At 47.0% G+C, this 17632-nt stretch overlaps 4 protein-coding genes across 5 annotated transcripts in view; 3 read left to right on the top strand and 1 right to left on the bottom strand.

Moving 5' to 3' along the window:
• LOC122624898 overlaps nucleotides 1-17632 on the top strand; it is a 140354-nt gene that overhangs the window by 35654 nt on the left and 87068 nt on the right. The window lies entirely within an intron of this gene.
• Nucleotides 1408-2787, bottom strand: LOC122624901 (27 kDa hemolymph protein). The gene is made up of 2 exons (XM_043804664.1): nucleotides 2470-2787; nucleotides 1408-2344 (listed from the first exon to the last, which is right to left on the bottom strand). Exons 1-2 carry the CDS (start codon nucleotides 2648-2650, stop codon nucleotides 1581-1583), a joined length of 945 nt encoding a protein of 314 aa, XP_043660599.1. The 5' UTR covers nucleotides 2651-2787; the 3' UTR covers nucleotides 1408-1580.
• Nucleotides 8402-11303, top strand: LOC122624011. Its single transcript, XM_043803429.1, has 2 exons — nucleotides 8402-9623; nucleotides 9775-11303. The coding sequence occupies exons 1-2, from the start codon at nucleotides 9458-9460 to the stop codon at nucleotides 11301-11303; spliced, it is 1695 nt and encodes a 564-aa protein (XP_043659364.1). The 5' UTR covers nucleotides 8402-9457.
• On the top strand, nucleotides 13046-17368 carry LOC122624899. 2 transcript variants are annotated; one of them, XM_043804661.1, is made up of 2 exons: nucleotides 13046-13189; nucleotides 15704-17368. In XM_043804661.1, exon 2 carries the CDS (start codon nucleotides 15731-15733, stop codon nucleotides 17099-17101), a length of 1371 nt encoding a protein of 456 aa, XP_043660596.1. In that variant the 5' UTR covers nucleotides 13046-13189; nucleotides 15704-15730; the 3' UTR covers nucleotides 17102-17368. The 2 variants fall into 2 exon arrangements, with proteins under 2 accessions (XP_043660596.1, XP_043660597.1); XM_043804662.1 differs by lacking the exon at nucleotides 13046-13189 and adding an exon at nucleotides 15534-15650 and having other exon boundaries at nucleotides 15721-17368.

The following is a 17632-nucleotide window of genomic DNA, read 5'->3' as shown; positions in this document are numbered from 1 at the left end:
AAGGTTTGTTTTACATTAATGGGGTCCGTTGCTTTAAAGTTAATTAATTGGTTGGCGACTTTATGCTTATCTACGCTGCTGATAAGAGAATTTATGCTTTAACAGCGTTGGTCATCAAAGTTTCCCAAAATGACGTTTATCTGTATATATATATTCTGTAAGCTAGCTTATAAAAACGACGTCGAAGTACGTGGTATCTGATTATCCAAAAATAATAGATATACCTCTTTTTTTTTGTATTTTTATATATTTATATCGTGCGATACATGTACTCAGCATGTTAAGGACTGTTGCAAAAATAAATGTTTACCGCAAGCTGCGATCAAGGCTTATCGCCTGCAAGTGGAAAGCCCCCATCCATCATACTCCAGTAGTTTAGAGCGTAATTTCCCGATCGATTGCTCTGATGTGAAAGGTGCGATAGGAACAGGTACGCAATTCGCAGTTATTGATAGTTCCCGGCTAGTAAGCAAATTAAAAAGCTATCTTCGCGGGGAGGCACTGCGTCCCTTTCCCAACTTTGGAATAGTTTTATGCCGAGCAAAGTGGCCTCATTACTCCGAACACAGTTCATTGCAGCGGAAATAGTAGACGTTTATCGGTAAAATTGTTGCGAAAAACCCACAAGTCATCAAAAGACTTGTTGTGCTTTAATTAATCTAGTGGCATAATTGCGTTCGGCAAGTAAATTCTGTCCTACAACACCATTTTTTATAAAAAGGGGCTCGTTAAGACTCATATTTGTTTTTCAACATCATAAGTTATATGCGATGTGAAAATATATGTTTATATATAGCTTCTTCCTTCGTACCCTATGGAATTTGGTGGCTTATTAAAAATTTAGGCAACCGTTGACGTATCCAGTGCGAAAGCAATTAACGCACCGATGGCATCGCAGATATCACGAGCGCGATAGTACGTACCCCTTCCAAGGAAAACTTCAGATTCAGTGGCCGTTGAATTGCCCAATTTCGCTAGGTAAACCCATTCATTAAGCGTGATAAGTCCAGCGTTTCTACTTTTGTATGTTTTTATAGTTTCGCACTGCTGCCCCTCCGACAACTTATCAGCTCGTAAAACTGGAGTAGCATTATTCAACTTTCGCCCAAGAGTATGCCACGATCCGTGTAGAGATCCATGTTTCCGCTGTAGTTGTAAGGGACTAGGGAGGTGGACTTAGTCGTATCTGCGACACACGACGGTGAGCAAAGTCCTCGGGAACTACGGCCATTGAGTCACGCCAGGTATTCGCAAACAGTCGCTCACTATCTTATCAGTGTTTTTAAATAAATGAAATAACATTTATCGATTTCACAAGCTCTGAATGGTCAAATGTAACACTGCAGTTCCGGCCAGGTTGGTCGATGGGCCTTGGTCAGCGGTGATTCCAACAGAGTTCCAATCGGGTGCGTTCATCCTAATCGCGTTTATTATTGGCAATTCCTTAGGAGACATTAAATTATACGGCACCGATACTCGGTGCCCACTATACACACACAAACAGACAAACAAAAAAAAAAGTCAGTAATACACAGATGTTTGTTATCGCAAAAAAAAGATAACCTAAGTATGTTTTCCATTCAGGGGCGCATCAGGAGCACTGCGGCGCCCAAAAGAGGGCCGGCCAGGGAGTAGGCGAGTCCAGTGGCTGTATTATTGCCGGAGGCGGCCAGCAGGATGGGCTTCTCGTTGGCACGAGCCTGCATCCAAGCCTGGCAGTCGGTCTCGTTCTTCACGAAGCGGAAGACGGACTGAACGATGTTGGCGGTTGTGATCTGGGTGCACTGTTCCAAATGGTGGACGACACACGCCTCGAAGCGCTGCAGGTCCACGCAGTGGGTGGGCGAGAACAGGAGCTCTGGGCGGCTCATCAGGTCCGGAACTTGGCCATCCTTGGGAATGTACTGATGGAAGGATTGGTTGAGGCAATTGCTTATGGCCTCCTTGTTGGCCTCCAGGCACTCGGGTCCCTGCTCGGCAATGAAGAGGGCAATCTGATCGCCACCATGCGAACAGGCGAAGCCCAGAACGGACGCTCCAATGCGGGTAACCGTCTCCTGGTGGCGCTTCTCCTCCGCGGTCAAGCAATGCTGGGCCTTGGCGTTGAACTCCTTGACACAGGCCTCCGCCTGCGGTGCCTTCTGGCAGTACTTGCTAAACACCATGTCCAGGTCGCCGTTCGGCTTCGCCACATCCATCTCCTCCTGCAGAGCCGTCAGATTGACCACCCCGCTGATGCAGGTGCTCATCTTCGTGGCCGCCCGCTCGATTTCCTCGTAGAAGGTCGCGTTGTCCGCTCCATTTACCTTCTTGCATTTTTCACGATATATTCTCTTAACGTCCTCTATAAGAGATTGAGGCGAGAAAGATATAATGGGTGATTGGTGTGATTGTAGAGTCCACTCCGAAAAGAAGGGGAGTATGGGGAATATAGCCAGGGGACGGTTATGTCACTCTCCCGAAACTTACCGATGCTAACGTTCGTGTTGCGGTACTCGGGTGGTAAAAACTGGGCCGAAAGTCCGCCCAGCTGGCTGGGATCCAGCTTGGGGCTGGCCGAGCCAGTGGACGAAGGAGAGGCGGTGACCTCCAGGAGCAGAGCGCCCAGAGCAGCCAGTAGGCAGACGCCAACCATCCCGTACTTGTTCATGCTGGCGATGTATGGAAAGGTCGATGTGGTGGTGGTGGTGGTGCGGTGGTGCGGTGGTATCCGTCTGATCCGTCTGATCCGTCTGTAGAGCCGACTGTGGTTAAGTGCTGCCCGTGACTGAATGAGAACGACTTCTCCCGGGCACAAAGCGACATGGCAAAGCAAAACCAAGCGGCGATGACGCCGCACAGTGGGCTCGATCGTAATGCTTTGCAAACCCGATCTCCACAATCTTATCGCAAGCAAACTTCGGTTTCTGTGTGCTGTCTTTCCTGATAATCATAAATACTTCCTTGAATTTCAGGCTGATTAATCAATTTATATATTCGTGATTATTCATTGGCAATGGTTATCGCAACTCGTTGTAACCCACCCTCGTTCGCATAGTTATTACTTAAAAATGCAAAACTAGGATGCAGCTATGAAAACCATTAAGCTCGAGTCCATAGGCAACTATTATTCTGAAAGTTATTATTTAATTATTCAAAATTTCATCTCGTGAGTGCGCACATCGACTCACTGTGCGATTGCGTTTCGGCTTTGTTCAATCAAACGACAGTGACATCATTCACACTTCGGCCACTGCGGCCAAAGTACAAAGTTTCTCCAGGGTCTGATTCTTTTTCCGGCAATTACAAATCGTAGATAAACGCGAGTGATTTCTCGCCAAGTGGCTGGCCGATCTCTTTCCGGTACCAATTATCATGAAGGTAGCGTGGAAACGAGCTCCAGAACCACGGACGATGTCGCCGAATTGTAAATTTGCCAAATTTCTAGCCTCGATACCGTTTGGCCGTTTGGTCGGTTGGCTTGTTCATCGTGCATATTATATCTTATCGGCATATAGGTAATATTTATGTACTTGCTATCGCAATTGCCGGCGGTCTCTGTTTTTTTCGATTTTGCCCGGTATTTGTACAAAAAATTGGGTATATTGTTTACTGAGCTTGTGAATACGTTCAGTTTGCAGAAGTGTAATAAAATGTTATTTATGAGCTTAGACGATATCACCATACAATATCATTTAAATGACCTTTTATGTGTTTTATTGCCACCAACTAATCGCAGTCGGAGATTTTATTTGGACTCGGACTCGGACTCGGCTTTCTTTCTTCTTGCTTTCAAGTCATTACTCAATGAATTCACAGAACCTGAGGCGGCGTGACTACCAGGTATTGGATAGTTGGCAACCCAACATGTTTGCACTTCCAGTTGAGTCGGCAATCTGCCACCGCACGGCAACAACAGCGTGGTTGAAAATTAAGAACAAAGCGTCGGTGGTCGGTGGTCGGTGGTAGGTGATCGGTGATCGGCGATCGGGGGACATGCGACTTAGCTGTTGCCCGATCTATGGTTACGATTGCGGAATTTTCTTAGGTCGACAGTTGTCGGTTTCAGGTGGCTCTTTGTTTACGTCTCTCTGTATTGTTTAGGCAATGCGGGGCTTTCTTAATCAATCCGCACTGAGTGCACTTTGCGATGCACACACGTACTTATGCACTGTATGTTATGTAGGTCGTCGTGTGTCGAAACCCACGCTTTCCCCAATTTCACGCGGACTGCGAGAACGGAGCAGAGAGCATATTCTCCGGCCCAGGGAAGATTCTCACACATGATCTTGAGACTGGACTAACTTAATTCACTTGCTTCCGTCGACTTTCATAGCGCGTACATGAAACCGGTTCTCATAACGACTTCCATCCAGCACGGTGGTCAAAGTTCAGCAAGTACTCGACATGTCTGGACTACTCAACTTTCTGCGCGGAGATGTCAGTTGTCGACTTCAAAAAGAATCTACTTCTTGAAAGATGGTCCGCACCGCTAAACCGCACTGATAAGAAGCAGTTCCTAGGCCTCGACAGAAAGTATGCTAAGGCATCTGACGGGGAGAACTATGCGATGGAAAAAGCAAAGCATACTTTTAAGATTTGAAATTGAATGTGCAACAAGCAAGCACTGTAAAAAGGGCCGAGAAAATATAGAGCCATGTTAATGGAATGGCTGAAAGCAGATTCAAGGATTACGGCGATGAAGACGAGTATGAAGAGCACATGTGAACCGGCGGAGTAATTGGGCGCAGTGGAGGAGTACACGTTAATGGATCGAACTCGGGGCAGCAGGGAAGAGCTGCCATAATGGACAATTATAATCAGTGGGTGGCCCTTCAAATATTGAGCATACGCAACGTTGCACTCAAGCATTGGCGGATGGGCTGCTTTTGAAGCCAAACAAATGAGCTGACCTCCTCTGCGCTACTCCAGCAATCCGGTTAGCAATTTGTGGCAACTGCACACACACCCACACACACACACACACGCACACACTGCCGCCGAGGAAAATGAAGCGTTGTAAATGGATCTTCAGCTGCCCTGCCCACTTGCGCCACATCTCCCTGCACGCCAGATGCTTTTCTTTCCGACTGCCTTAATCAGACATCGCCAAGGACTCGCTGGGGGAGGATAGCTGGCTGTTTGCCTTGCTGGTTGCTTTATGAGCTTAGTCTGTGTGCTTTACTACCCAATTAAGCTAGGAAATACATTTAGCAAACTAATGAATTATAAACACACACACACACTGCACTGCTGGTGGAACGTGGTCTTTTACGGCATTCAAATATTTTTGGCTTTCGACCTCCTGACGCCCTTCCTTCCATGCTAGCAGTCCAGTCGATCCTCATCACCCCGTATGTTGTAGCTCACAAGATCTTTACCGCTTGGGTTGTCCATTAAATCGTTTAAACCTTTTAATACCAAAGTCAAAGGAAATGGAAATCTAATGAGAAGCGCATAGAAGGCGAGGATTTATCAAGCTTTGCTGCACAGCATAATATAGAATCCGCTCATCAATGCACAGTTTTCCTTGCTGCCAACTAGTTGAACATTTCTGATTCCGTACGGAACCATTTAACTTTCCTCCTCGTTAGCCGCTTTCGACACACACCATCGCCTCCTGCTCTGGAATCAAACATGCCACGCCGAACTCTGCTTGCAGCGTGTATCCTTTTAAATGAAATTAAGCTAATTTGGGTAACAGGCAGCGCGTCATCATCGTCCTGGACCATCCAAGGGAACGGATGCCGTGGAAACGGCAACGGAACTCATTCTCGCCGAGGAGTTTAATTCAATGCAGAGGAAGGCCAACACACACACAATCACACGCGCACACACACATGCATAGAGGCACTAGCTCATGCATATGCAAGCTCCGCTCCCCCCGCGCACTAAATCAAAGTTGTCTGTGTTGGCCATTCGCAACACATGCTACACGTCTGTGATTCCCCCTACTTTCGGGTACCGTGCCACCTGTCCGCCGTCCGTCCGTTTGGCCTGCTATTGTAATTTATTATCCTGCATGGCAAAAAGGATTTTCATCAATTAATCATGCTGATGATGCTGCTGCTGCAACTAGATAACACTAACGCACAGATTCCACTAACCGATGTGCCGTGTCTCGTGTCTCGTGTCCCGTGTCTGTTGTCCGTTGTCCGTTGTCCATTGTCCGGTAACCAGAACTCGACCTGAAGCCCCAAATGCGACTCCTTTCTTTCGAACAAAAGATTGAGGCCTGAGTTCTGGATTCGGGACCACAAACCTGATAAATTAGTGCGAAACAAGTGGTCTAGGGTCAAGGTGGGAGTGGAAGTGGCAGGCTGGCGATATCCCGGTGATCCCCACCTATCTTCATTGCGGCGTATGCAAGGTGAGGCACGCAGCTCTTTCAGTCTGGCGAACTCGACTTAAAGGTCTCTGCACTCAAGGCATATAAATAGATTAATCAACATAAATTACAGCTTAGGTGCGTCTGGCAGGAGGCGTCTAATTTAATCAATTCGGTTTGAGGCTAAACGGAGATGAAATATTCTCCTAATTAGAAGTTACTCAACGCATTTGTTTTGCAGCACAGTTGTTTACGATTAAATACAACTTAATGCACTGCATATAATAACTGCTCAAACTGGCTCAATGTCTGAATTCGAATGTCTGAATTATATTTCATTATTTTCCACGCAGCCTCAAGCCCTTAAAGCAACTGGCCCACTCTGCAGGTGGCCTTGGCCCTACTGACTTGCTAGCCAGGCTTTTCGTCCTCACCTCCACCTGCACCTCCACCCTTACCCTCGTCCTCGGACTCCCGTGTGTCTTGTCCTTTCGATTCGCATGTGGCTTGCAGTCCAGGAGGGTTCCGTGATTTATAGAGTGCTGGCCGGGTCGAGTCAAGTCGTGTTGCTTTGCCAGTCAATGCACTCCACTGTGTGGGTGCGGGCATTTTAATTCAATGCCCGAGTAAATCAGCTTAAAGTGCATGAATAGTCTTTTCATGGACGATTTCATCAATTATTCAAAGCTGGACCACCCCAAGTAAAAGTAAATTATTGCCTGGCGGCAGCAGAGCGACTAGTTAAAAACAGGGTCCGGAGCAATTTTTCGTATACTTTATTATGCAAAATTTAATTTTAATACGCAAACAGGGCAAATGACGGTGCAGCTGGTGGCGTCGTGTTGTTAAGGCCAGGTCAGCTGCAATGCGATGGAATATTCGTTTGGCATCACCTTTCAGATCGAATGATTGATTGATTGACTGACGCACGTACTTCACTGTTGCTCCTGGATGTAGATGTGCATGTAGATGTGGATGTGAATGTGGCTGTGGATGGACGAAAGCCAGTAGGATTATTTCTTCCTTGGCCCTGCTACATTGCCTTATTATTTCCATTTACGGATTTCAATTAGTGCAGTTAGATTGAGCTGTGCTCTTGTTTTCCCAGAGCCTAGTGCCATGCCATGCCCTGCCGTGCCACATACATACTACACATGTGGAGGAGAAGTCAATGTTGGCATTCTAAGTAATTGAGATTTGTGTACAGTAACGCTAATCACTGGGGATTTCTCGTTTGACATATAACCACTTACGGACGAACTGAATGGAAACTTGTAGCATATGTGGACAAATAGTTATTAATTGTATGAGGACGGTAATCTTTAGGTCTCTCACCACAACGAGAGCCTTTAAAGTTGAGTAAGCAGTCCAAATTAAAGAATATTTCACATCCAAGACTCATATACTTACGATAACCCGTTGGCAGCTTTCCGTACGTGAAATAATTCAGCTCATTAGTAGGGCGTCCTCATCACCGTCTACGCAGTCGACTTGGGTCTTCTGAGTGCCTTGTTTTCAGTCAGCCACGGCATTTCTGATGCTGGGGGTGGGATTCCAGTTGGGGCGGGGCTAATTCGGGCCATAAATTTGCTGCTGTTGCTGGTAGCTGGTTGCTGTTTGTTGGTAGCTGGTTGCATGTTGCTGCGGCTGCTGCTCCCAGGCCAACTAAGCCTCGCCTCCGCCTCGCTGATATAATGTGACACCAGCTGCTTAATGTTTTGGTTAAAAGCATTCTAAGTGAAATGCAACAGGGCGGAGACACGAGCGTGGAGTTGTTGCAGTCGACTTTCACTGCCCGCAAGCTGTAGACAAAAGAAGGAGCTTCAGGAGGTCTGGCCGTGCCGTGTTGGGTGTGCAAAGTGGAGGCGTGCCCTGCTCAGGATGGCAATTTGCTTAAGCGAAAAGTTGCCACATTCGAGCCAAGGAACTGAACACACCTTCTAGCGCCGACAGTGGGTCGCGTTCTCCCCCATTTAGAAGAGCTAAACAAGAATCAATATAACTTTGATTTTAAATACTACATAAAATACAACTTTGACTTTAAATACTAAATAAAATATAACTTTGATTTTAAATACTAGTTTCTACCGCGTTGCAGGGTGCATACACTTGAATTTTTGAGAATCGCAGAGGAGGGCGCTTGAAGGTAAATAGCTCAAATGTTATATATGCAGTATTTGATTAGCATTCACTGGGCTTACTTCAATCAAAAGTGACTTAAATCTGCTAAAACTGATAGTCATACCCATATTAATCCGCGGCGTTGGCATCTTTCCACACTGTTGCGAACTCTGCGAAAGAAACTACTCCTACTGTTGCTGTTGCTGTTGCTGCTGCCTGCGGCTGTTGTGGCAACATCATCATCATTCATTTGCGCCCAGGTGCGTTTTCGTGTGCACTCAGTACTTCGCCGCTTACTTGTACTCGTATTTGGGTTTTGGGTTTTCGCATGGCCTGGGGATGGGGCTGGGGATGGGGTTGCCGGTGTCTATTGCACACCTTGTGGCAACTTTCTGCGGATCCTTGCAACGAAGCCACACGTGAGTCGCCCTCTTCTTGTTTGTTATTCTTAGAACTTGCGCCTGATTCCGCTTGGCTGGTTTTGGTGTCTGCTCGAGTTTTAGTTGCTGTCTGCATTTCGTTTCTGGTTTCCGCTCCTGTCGCCTGTTTTTGGCCGCTTCTGCTGGTCTGGCCGATGTGTTGTTCTATCTATTAAACTTGAATATACGAAGAAATAGTAAATACCCATCTGAAATTACCAGCTAAGGCTGAAGGTGTCCCATAAATCGACTATTGTCAAGCAGAAAGATAGTAAGCAAACATCTTTAGAGTTTTGTGTATCTGAACATAACACTCAGTTTGGGCTTTGTTTGGGCTGAAGGTGTCCCATATGTCGACTATTGTCAAGCAGAAAGATAGTAAGCAAACATCTTTAGAGTTTGTATATCTGAACACAACACTCAGCTTGGGCTTTGCTGCTTTCCTACTACGACTTTACAAGCTTCAATCGATAAGGTCACCGCTCCAAGTCTTACGCATAATGAAAACAGCTTTAGCAAACTTTTCGCCAACAGTTCAGAATCAAAACAGATGGCGAGGCCGAGGTACTGTGGCTTTTAGAGGCAGGTTCCGGATCATTCAAAATTCGATATGTCGTCTAGCTACACACGCCTGTTCCGCGTTTTATTCGTGATCATTTTCATCAAGTTTCTCTTCCTTCTGGCACTTTATTTGCACAGCTACGATGGTGTTGCCCGCCTTCAGAGGACTTCGCAAGTGGATGTATTCGATGAGCTGCTCGTAGATCGGAGAGGAAGTAAGAGAAAATCCCATTTAGGCAATGTTCTTTCAGGGGCCATAGTGATTTTTTTTAAACGTATTAAAAGTGTCAATATTAGAGCTAATATTGATAGATTCAGGCGAACTGCTTTCATTAAAGGGTTGCAAATTCCCACCTATTATTTTAGTGCCTTCTTTGGAGCAGCGATTGCAATGGATCCGCGCGGAAATGCCGTCCTTTCCGCTGGAAGAGCTGCTGGCCAGAGAAAACAAGAAACTGCCTGCGGCGAAGTGTGGACCCGCGCCCGATCTGATGAACATTGACTTTCACAACACCTACTGGCAGAGGGCTATTAATGGCAACCTGACGTACTACCTCTTCGCAGCCTACTACGATGACAGAGAGGCGGTGCCAGAGGAGCCGCTCGTGCGTCTGCTGGCCATGGTGAACCAGCACCAGAACAAATCCTTCGAGTACCCCAAAATCTTCTGCCAATTTTGGTTCGAGGGCAGGGCCAAGCCCGTGATTGTTCCCGTTTCGGAGCACAAGGTAATGTGGCCCTTTTATCATGCGCCGCGGCGGTACTACCCCACATTCTTGAGCTGTCCTTTGCCAGAGGGCAAGCACCAATGGCTGGTGCCCAAAATGGTCTCCTTGGTGGCTAGGAAATGCGATATGGCCAGAAATCTCCTGCGCGTGGTTTACGAAGTTGATGAGCCTGCCGTGGCGGAAGAGTCCGTGGTGAATGCCTCATCCTCATCGGCGGCAACATCATCCACGGATCCAAAGTTCGTGGTATGCGTGAAGGCCCTGGACTTTCCATATGAAGATAAGTCTTGGCGATTGATCGAGTGGCTGGAGCTGATGCGTTTGCTGGGCGCCCAGAAGGTGGTGCTCTACGACGCCCAAATGCATCCGAACATGACGAGGGTGGTCAAGGACTATGTGGTCACAAGTCCCGGCTTTGTGGAGCTGCGTCACATGTCTTTGGGCAGAGGTGAACCGCACGCTGGACCGCACTTCCATCACTACGCCATGAAGGCCGACGGCTTCAATCGGATTTTGAACGAGATGATACCGTACAACGACTGCTTCTACCGCAACATGTACAAGTTCGACTATGTGGGTGTGTTCGACATCGACGAGGTAATCATGCCCCTCGGAAACGTAACCACCTGGCAGGAGTTGGTTAAACTCGCCCGCATTGTGCCGGACTACGAGAGTCGCACGTCGGCGGACTGCACTGATTGGGTCAGCTTCTGCTTCCGCAACGTGTACTACCCCAGGTATCCGGAGCGTCCGAAGGTCTACCGGAATCTATCGAGCTCGTTCTACATGCTGCAGCACGTGGAGCGGGTGCGTCAGCACTGCAATCGCGGTGCAGCAGCCAAGTGTCTGCATGACACCCGATTTGCCGTGGGACTGCACAACCACTTCACCTTCTTCCACACCGAGGAATCCGCCTGCGCCGCCAAATCGGTGCCCATTGAGTTTGCCCAAATGCAGCACTATCGCGAACCCGACACCAAGGCCCTGCTGATCGATCCCATTGTGGATGCCAGTATCTGGAGATTCCAGCCGCAGTTGCAGGCCAGAGTGGAGGATCGATACCGGAGACTGGGCTTCCTGCCCACCGAGGAGGAGTTGGCCAAGACCCTGGAGAAGCGCCGACTTCGGGATGAACTACTCTTGAAGGCGGCAGTGGGCGGAGTCTAGTCTTTGTTAGTGCATATCGAACAGATTGAAGAAGAAGTCTTGCTCTTATGCAAATGTGATAAGTACTCATGACTGCATGGAGTTTTTTTTTTGTAGCCTATAAGTAAATAATGAATATAATGTAAATATTTCTCAGGGACATGCTAATTATTTGGCTATTTAGGGCGGCAGAGAAGAAAAACGAAAACATATAAATATTGAAAACAATTAAAAGCTGGGGTTCCCGATCAGACAATTCACCTTTTCACCTGTCTGACGCAAGTTTCTCGAGTCATTTGCAAGCAGTTAAGCAAACAAGGCCAAAAACGGATGCTTATTATTTAAACACAATGTATAAGTACTTAATGCAAACGCTGCTATTTACATATGTGTGTGCGACTCTTTGGGGCTGCTAAAGTTATTCAAAGTAATAAACAATATATGTGCGTCTGTCTTTTGTGCAGCTCAGTCAGTGTGACATGGGTAAGAGCTATTTGTTATTTCTTATTTGTGTACACAAGCAAAGAAATGCTGTACTTTAACCCAGAATTCTTCATGACGCCATCTCCAAGTTGGCCCACAACAGCTTTCTTCGTCCCGCTGTTAAGCTTTCCGGGTTGCCTGCTATGTTTCTGCCCCTCTGTTGTTCGATCGAGCAGGTTTTGGCCAAGCCAAGCCAAGCCGAACAGCTTGCTTCAGTTGGCCACGAACTGTTGGACGGGTTGGCGGTGAACTGCCCGCCACAACCGCCCCCTGATTGTCTACTTGATGCATTTGAAAGCTGGCGCTTGGTTTATGGGCGGCTTTTTGGCGTAATGCAACTGTTAGCAACTCTTTAAATATTTTACACGGTTTAGCATTTTGCATTGATAATCCCCGCACTGCCCTGCCCCCGCACTTATGGTTCAATTTCAGTTTATGCATTCTCATAATGCTCGATGAATTGAGAATGCCGTGTTTGCATTTCAACTCCGAGTGACTTTTTCAAAGCGATTCGATTCGATTCGATTCGTTTCGATTCATTCGCCGGCAAAAATGCAAAATGCAAAATGCAAAAATGCACATAGAATTTAATTTAATTTGCGCACACTCATGCACCATTTATCCACTTCTAATTAATTGCATTGCACAAGAACACAAAACGCAAAACATTCGAATGTGAATGGGAATGGGAATGTGAATTGTGTCTGAACGGACATGAACAAATATACAAATGTGTACAAAAACACGCTCAGAGCCACGCTGAAAGGGGCAAAAAGCGACACAAGATGAAAATATTCATTATTATTTGGCCAAATTGCGAATTAATGATATGAGCAAACAGGCAGGCCATAGTGTTGTTGGCATGCAAATTATGCCAGCGCACAGCAACAAAAGCAATGCGACTTTTTAATTAAATGCTTTCGCTCTAATCCAGGAGCGCTTAGTGGCGTGGCACTGGGACTGGGATTGGGACTGGGATTGGGATTAGGCAAATCGCGAATGGGAAATCCGATCCCAGGGAAGTTCATAGGCAGCAGGATAGGAGCAAAAAAATGCAGAATATAACCGAAGTGGGACCGGAAACGGAAACGCAAGGCACAAGAACACACAACTGTCACCAGCAGAGCAGTCAAAATGTCGAGTGAAGATACGAGAATACTCGTACTATACATTAACTTGCAATCGGGTCTTTGGGACTCTTGAGCACCACAGGTTTTCTACTTTCTAATAGGTAGAAGTGCCTGTTTTTGGCACTTGTTTGCTGCAGTGCGTAGTAAGCCTAGGAACATACAACAGTTTTGGACGATTTCGTTCTCAGAACAATTGAGTTGTACTCAAATTTTGTTCGAAAAACCCTTGCGATTTCTTTGTTGCCATATATTTTGATTGGCCTGAGCGATATTCGGATAGTTGCAGAGCGTTAGGTAAGTTGTGTGTATGTAGATACGATCCTATCCGATCCGATCCGAAGTTATTATTATTTATGGACTTGGGGGCGTTCGTGGGGTTTCTCCCACCTTCGACATGTACATATGTTGCAAAGAGTTTGAGCGAAAACGTCTTGTCTGTCGGTCAGCTTAAATTTCATTGGCTGCCGCCGCTTACTGGGAATCCCCGAAAGTATGCAGAAAGTTGGGCCAGAGCAATTGAGCGGATTGAAGGAAGTGGAGGCGGTGGCGGTGGTGGTGTTGGTGGCGGAGTTTGCCCTTGCCCCCTGCTTAACCCCACCACCCCGCCCGTCTAGTTCAACCGGCATGCTAGAATACGAGGAACAAAGTTCAAACTAGCCAAACAAAACAGAACAGTACAAAACAGTACAGAACTGAACTCAACTGAACTGAGTTGAGTTGAACAAAACAAAACAAAACAGAGCTAAACAAAACACACACAACGCAACAGGGAGCTGCTCATGTTTTTTGTTAATTAAAATTGGCATAGCATCCGAAGGAGAGGGGGAAGGGGGGAAGGGCAAGGACTGGGAACAACATTTTTGCATTTTCATCAGTTTTTCGGGGCAGCTAGCAGGCAGCAGTCAGCAGTCAGCAGTCAGCAGCCGGCATTTGAACATTTCAACATTTCAGCAGCATTTCAGCCAGCGACGATGGCCCACAGGTCATAGGTCACAGAAGGCGAGCAAAGAAATCCTCCGGCTTTCAACTTCCAACTTCCCACTCCCAACCTCCAACATTCAGCTGAATGAGTGCCACTTCGCTGTGTGCATATTTACCTTTAGAACATTTAATTTTTCAAGAGACGACAACCAACCGACCCGTTGAGGGCGAGTCCTCGATTTATGTGCTGCCAATAAATTTGCTCAACACTTTGGCCCCGTCTAATGCAATATTTACATCACATTGGGCGCTGGTTGCTGGCTGCTGGCTGCTGACTGCTGGTTGTTGGTTGCTGGGCAAAATAAAAAATTGCATCGACAAGAACTGAGAAGGGTGAAACTGCTTTGCGGGAACTGAGAAAAATCACTGGTGCCTTTTCTTTGGGATCTCGACTTATGCCAAAAGTGAATTATTAGGTGAAATGAATCTAGATCCAGATCTCCAGGGCACTAGCATACAAAACTCCAAAGCGTGTGTTGATCTAAGTACCGCTTTACACTACTTTTTCCCAGTGCACCTGCGCGTCTTGTAGTTTCTGTTGTTGTTTTGGCTCTGCTTTTCTTTCCCCTGTCATTTAAGTTAAAAGAGCATTTGGAAATGTCGGCAATGGGACCCCTAAACGCCTTTTAAGTAGCAAAATCTCCTGCAATGTGTCGCCTTCGCTGTTTCCCTTTTTTGTATGCCACTTGCGAGTAAGGAGATTCCCCTATCCGTATAATTCATAAGCCGTGCCAAGTGATATGTGTATGCGGATTCGCCACTGGCACTGCTGTCCGCGGTTAAGACACAGATTTTCCATTAAACCGAAATCGGGTCAAATGAAATGGCCAAAACCTGCTTGCCAAACCCCAAAAGCCTAACACATCGAGCGCGCTCAAATATTTGGCACGCCTCGGATTCTCTTTCTGTTTCTGTTTCTGTGGCCGATTCCAGATCCGGATTCTGATTGTGACATTTTTCACTCATTTATTCGAGTCCTCTTGACCCCATTTAAACTTATGGCAGCCAGAGCCAAATCGAAGTTTGCTTCTGATTTTACCTTTTTGGCTCAATAAGCTTCGACGGCAGCAAACGAAAAGTGTTGCTATTGCTTAAAGTTTCCCTCGTCCGATTCATAATCGTAGATGTAAGGAATTCTCACTGATTTCAGAAAATGCGCAAATAGTACGAATCTTACTCTTTAAATCGGGGATTCTGGACGTTGGACATATGAGAAACGCTCTTTCCTCGGTGGCTGCGCAGTCCAACCGTAACTGCTTCCAAGGAGCAGGCACAACTTGACCCGGCTAATAAGAAATGCGTGATGTGTTACCTCACACCCGTGTGTTTGGGGTTTTGCACCCACTCAAGTCATTCAGTCCGAGGGTGTGTAAATATTTGTTTCTAAAGTTGCCAACTTCTGCACACGTCCCTTGGTCTTGGTCAGTTTTTCTTTCGTGCTTCTGAAGCCAAAATTTCCAGCTCACGTTCTTAGAAAAAAAGGGGAATTTCGGCTTGTTTGTCTCATTAGTTGGAAGTTTAAAACGCATTGGTGTTTGGCTTTATAGATTCTATGTATTCCAAAAATCTCCCCGATACCGAACTTATTTTCTTTAAATGCACATGTATGTATAATGATTGGGAAATACGTTATAATGTGTGTTCAGAATAGTTAGTGCTGAGATTTCTGTTAACGTAAAAGTTGTTCAATCTGTTTGAGGTTTCGGTAGTGCCAGGAACACAACACCAGTAAAGTGCAGGATTAAAGACAACAAAGCAGTAGAGTAGAGTAGAAGTGAGTAACGTAGCGCTAACCACCCACCCCGCCTTTTCCATATAACCCAACAGCTGTTTCCGACCACCAGCCAAGCCGCCATGTTTCCCAACAATTTCTACAAGATGAAGAACTTCGCCAATCCGAAGACGATGTTCAAGAGCTGCGCAAACAACGATGATTACTCCACTCAAGGCGTCCAAAAAGTGGCGGCTCCAACTGATGTTACCCCCCCAGCTGCAGCTCCTCAATCCGCTGCTGTTCCTCAATCTACTGCACACACTCAGCCAGCGAAGACCCAAGAACCGAAGAATGCTCCCAAGAAAACGACGCCTCCAGAGCCCCCAAAGCAGGGCCAAAGCAGCAAGAAGAACAAGAAGGGCAAGAAGAATCAAAAGAACGCGCCTCGTACTCCCAGTCAGACGAGCTTGAGCAGTGGAAGCCACAAGGAGTCGCGCAAGAATCCGGCCAAGGATGCAAAGCCGACGGGAAAGGAGGACAAGGACAAAGTGAAGGGCCAGGGCCAGGCGAAGGAGAAGGTCCTGCAGAAGGAAAGGGGACTGGAGCAGAAGAAAGTTCAGGAGCAGTCGTCGATAAGCGCGCAGGATAAGAAGAATGTGGTCGAGAAGAAGCTGCAGGACAAGAAGTTGGTCGAGAAGAGAGGCCAGGAGAAGATAGTCCCAGAGCAGAAATTTCTGGAGCAGAGGATTGAGAAGCAGTTGTCGGAGCAGAAGCAGTTGTCAGAGCAGAAGCTGTTGGGCAGGAGGCTGGAGCCCAGGATATTTCAGAGTGTGTATCCACAGCTCAAAGAAGAGGAAGCGGTGGTCGCTATTGCCGATTCCCCAGACTATTTGTCACTGAGCGATGCGAGCGAGGAGGATCTGACCACCGGCGCGGAGGACGACGAACCTCTGGAGCCCGATGAGCCTCAACATCCACTCAACAACTGCTGGACCCTGTGGTATCTGGAGAACGACCGAACCAAGAGCTGGGAGGATATGCTGCACGAGGTGACGAGCTTCGATACCGTCGAGAACTTCTGGAGCCTGATAACCCACATCAAGCCGCCGTCGGAGCTGAAGGTGGGCAGTGACTACTGTCTGTTCAAGAAGGGCGTTCGGCCCATGTGGGAGGATGAGGCGAATGTGCATGGCGGTCGCTGGGTGATCAACTTGAACAAGAACACCAAGCTGGACCTGGACAACTTCTGGATGGACTCCATGCTCTGCCTGATCGGAGAGGCCTGCGAGCACGCTGACGAGCTCTGCGGCGTCGTGGTCAACATTCGCGGAAAGACGAACAAGATCTCCATTTGGACGGCTGACGGGGAAAACGAGGCTGCTGTCCTGGAAATCGGGCGCATTCTGCGCGAGGGTCTTCGCATGGACAGCGTGTATGTGCTGAAGTACCAGTTGCACAACGACACCAAGGTCAAGCAGGGATCGACTGTGAAGTCGATATACACTCTGTAGGTTCTCATCAGCCAAAGCCAATTGAGAATTGAGAATCAATCGCATTTTAGTTATTTTCGGTATTTTTTCACAATGACTTTTAAGCCATCAAGCAGGTGATCTGATTGATCAATTGTTCGAGCACTTACCATCCATTATCCACCGTTCGGAAGTCAGTTGGATGCCAAATCCCCAGTCAATCGTCTTCCTTGTACTTGTTGTACATGTAAATTTAAACGTTGCTCTTGTAAAGCGAAGAAATATATAATATTACTATTTGGTCACGAAGTCTATGTTTATTCCAATCGTTTTCTCTAATTAATCCCCATTCCTGTTCTCACTTCACAATCAACGAACATGCAACATTGTGTGTCTCGTGTACTCGATGCGATGTTCTTTGTCTGCCCCACTGCTCCACTGCTCACTGTATTGGAGCATTCAGAAGTTGGTTGCCTGCTTTTTGTTCGCTTCCACATCGGACATCGGACATGGGACATGGGACAAGCGGACGTGGGACATGGAACATTTGGACGGTGGACGTCGGACGTTGGA

Source organism: Drosophila teissieri, chromosome X, assembly GCF_016746235.2.
Source record: "Drosophila teissieri strain GT53w chromosome X, Prin_Dtei_1.1, whole genome shotgun sequence".
Taxonomy (NCBI): Eukaryota; Metazoa; Arthropoda; class Insecta; order Diptera; family Drosophilidae; genus Drosophila; species Drosophila teissieri.
This window is presented reverse-complemented; position numbering and strand designations above follow the sequence as displayed.

Excerpts from the sequence above, each read along its gene's own strand:
- LOC122624899 (XM_043804661.1), top strand. The coding sequence starts at position 15,731 with ATGTTTCCCAACAATTTCTACAAGATGAAGAACTTCGCCAATCCGAAG.
- LOC122624901 (XM_043804664.1), bottom strand. The coding sequence starts at position 2,650 with ATGAACAAGTACGGGATGGTTGGCGTCTGCCTACTGGCTGCTCTGGGC. Across the intron at positions 2,345-2,469 it reads CAACACGAACGTTAGCATCG|AGGACGTTAAGAGAATATAT; the intron begins GTAAGTTTCGGG and ends AATCTCTTATAG.
- LOC122624011 (XM_043803429.1), top strand. The coding sequence starts at position 9,458 with ATGTCGTCTAGCTACACACGCCTGTTCCGCGTTTTATTCGTGATCATT. Across the intron at positions 9,624-9,774 it reads GCTCGTAGATCGGAGAGGAA|TGCCTTCTTTGGAGCAGCGA; the intron begins GTAAGAGAAAAT and ends CTATTATTTTAG.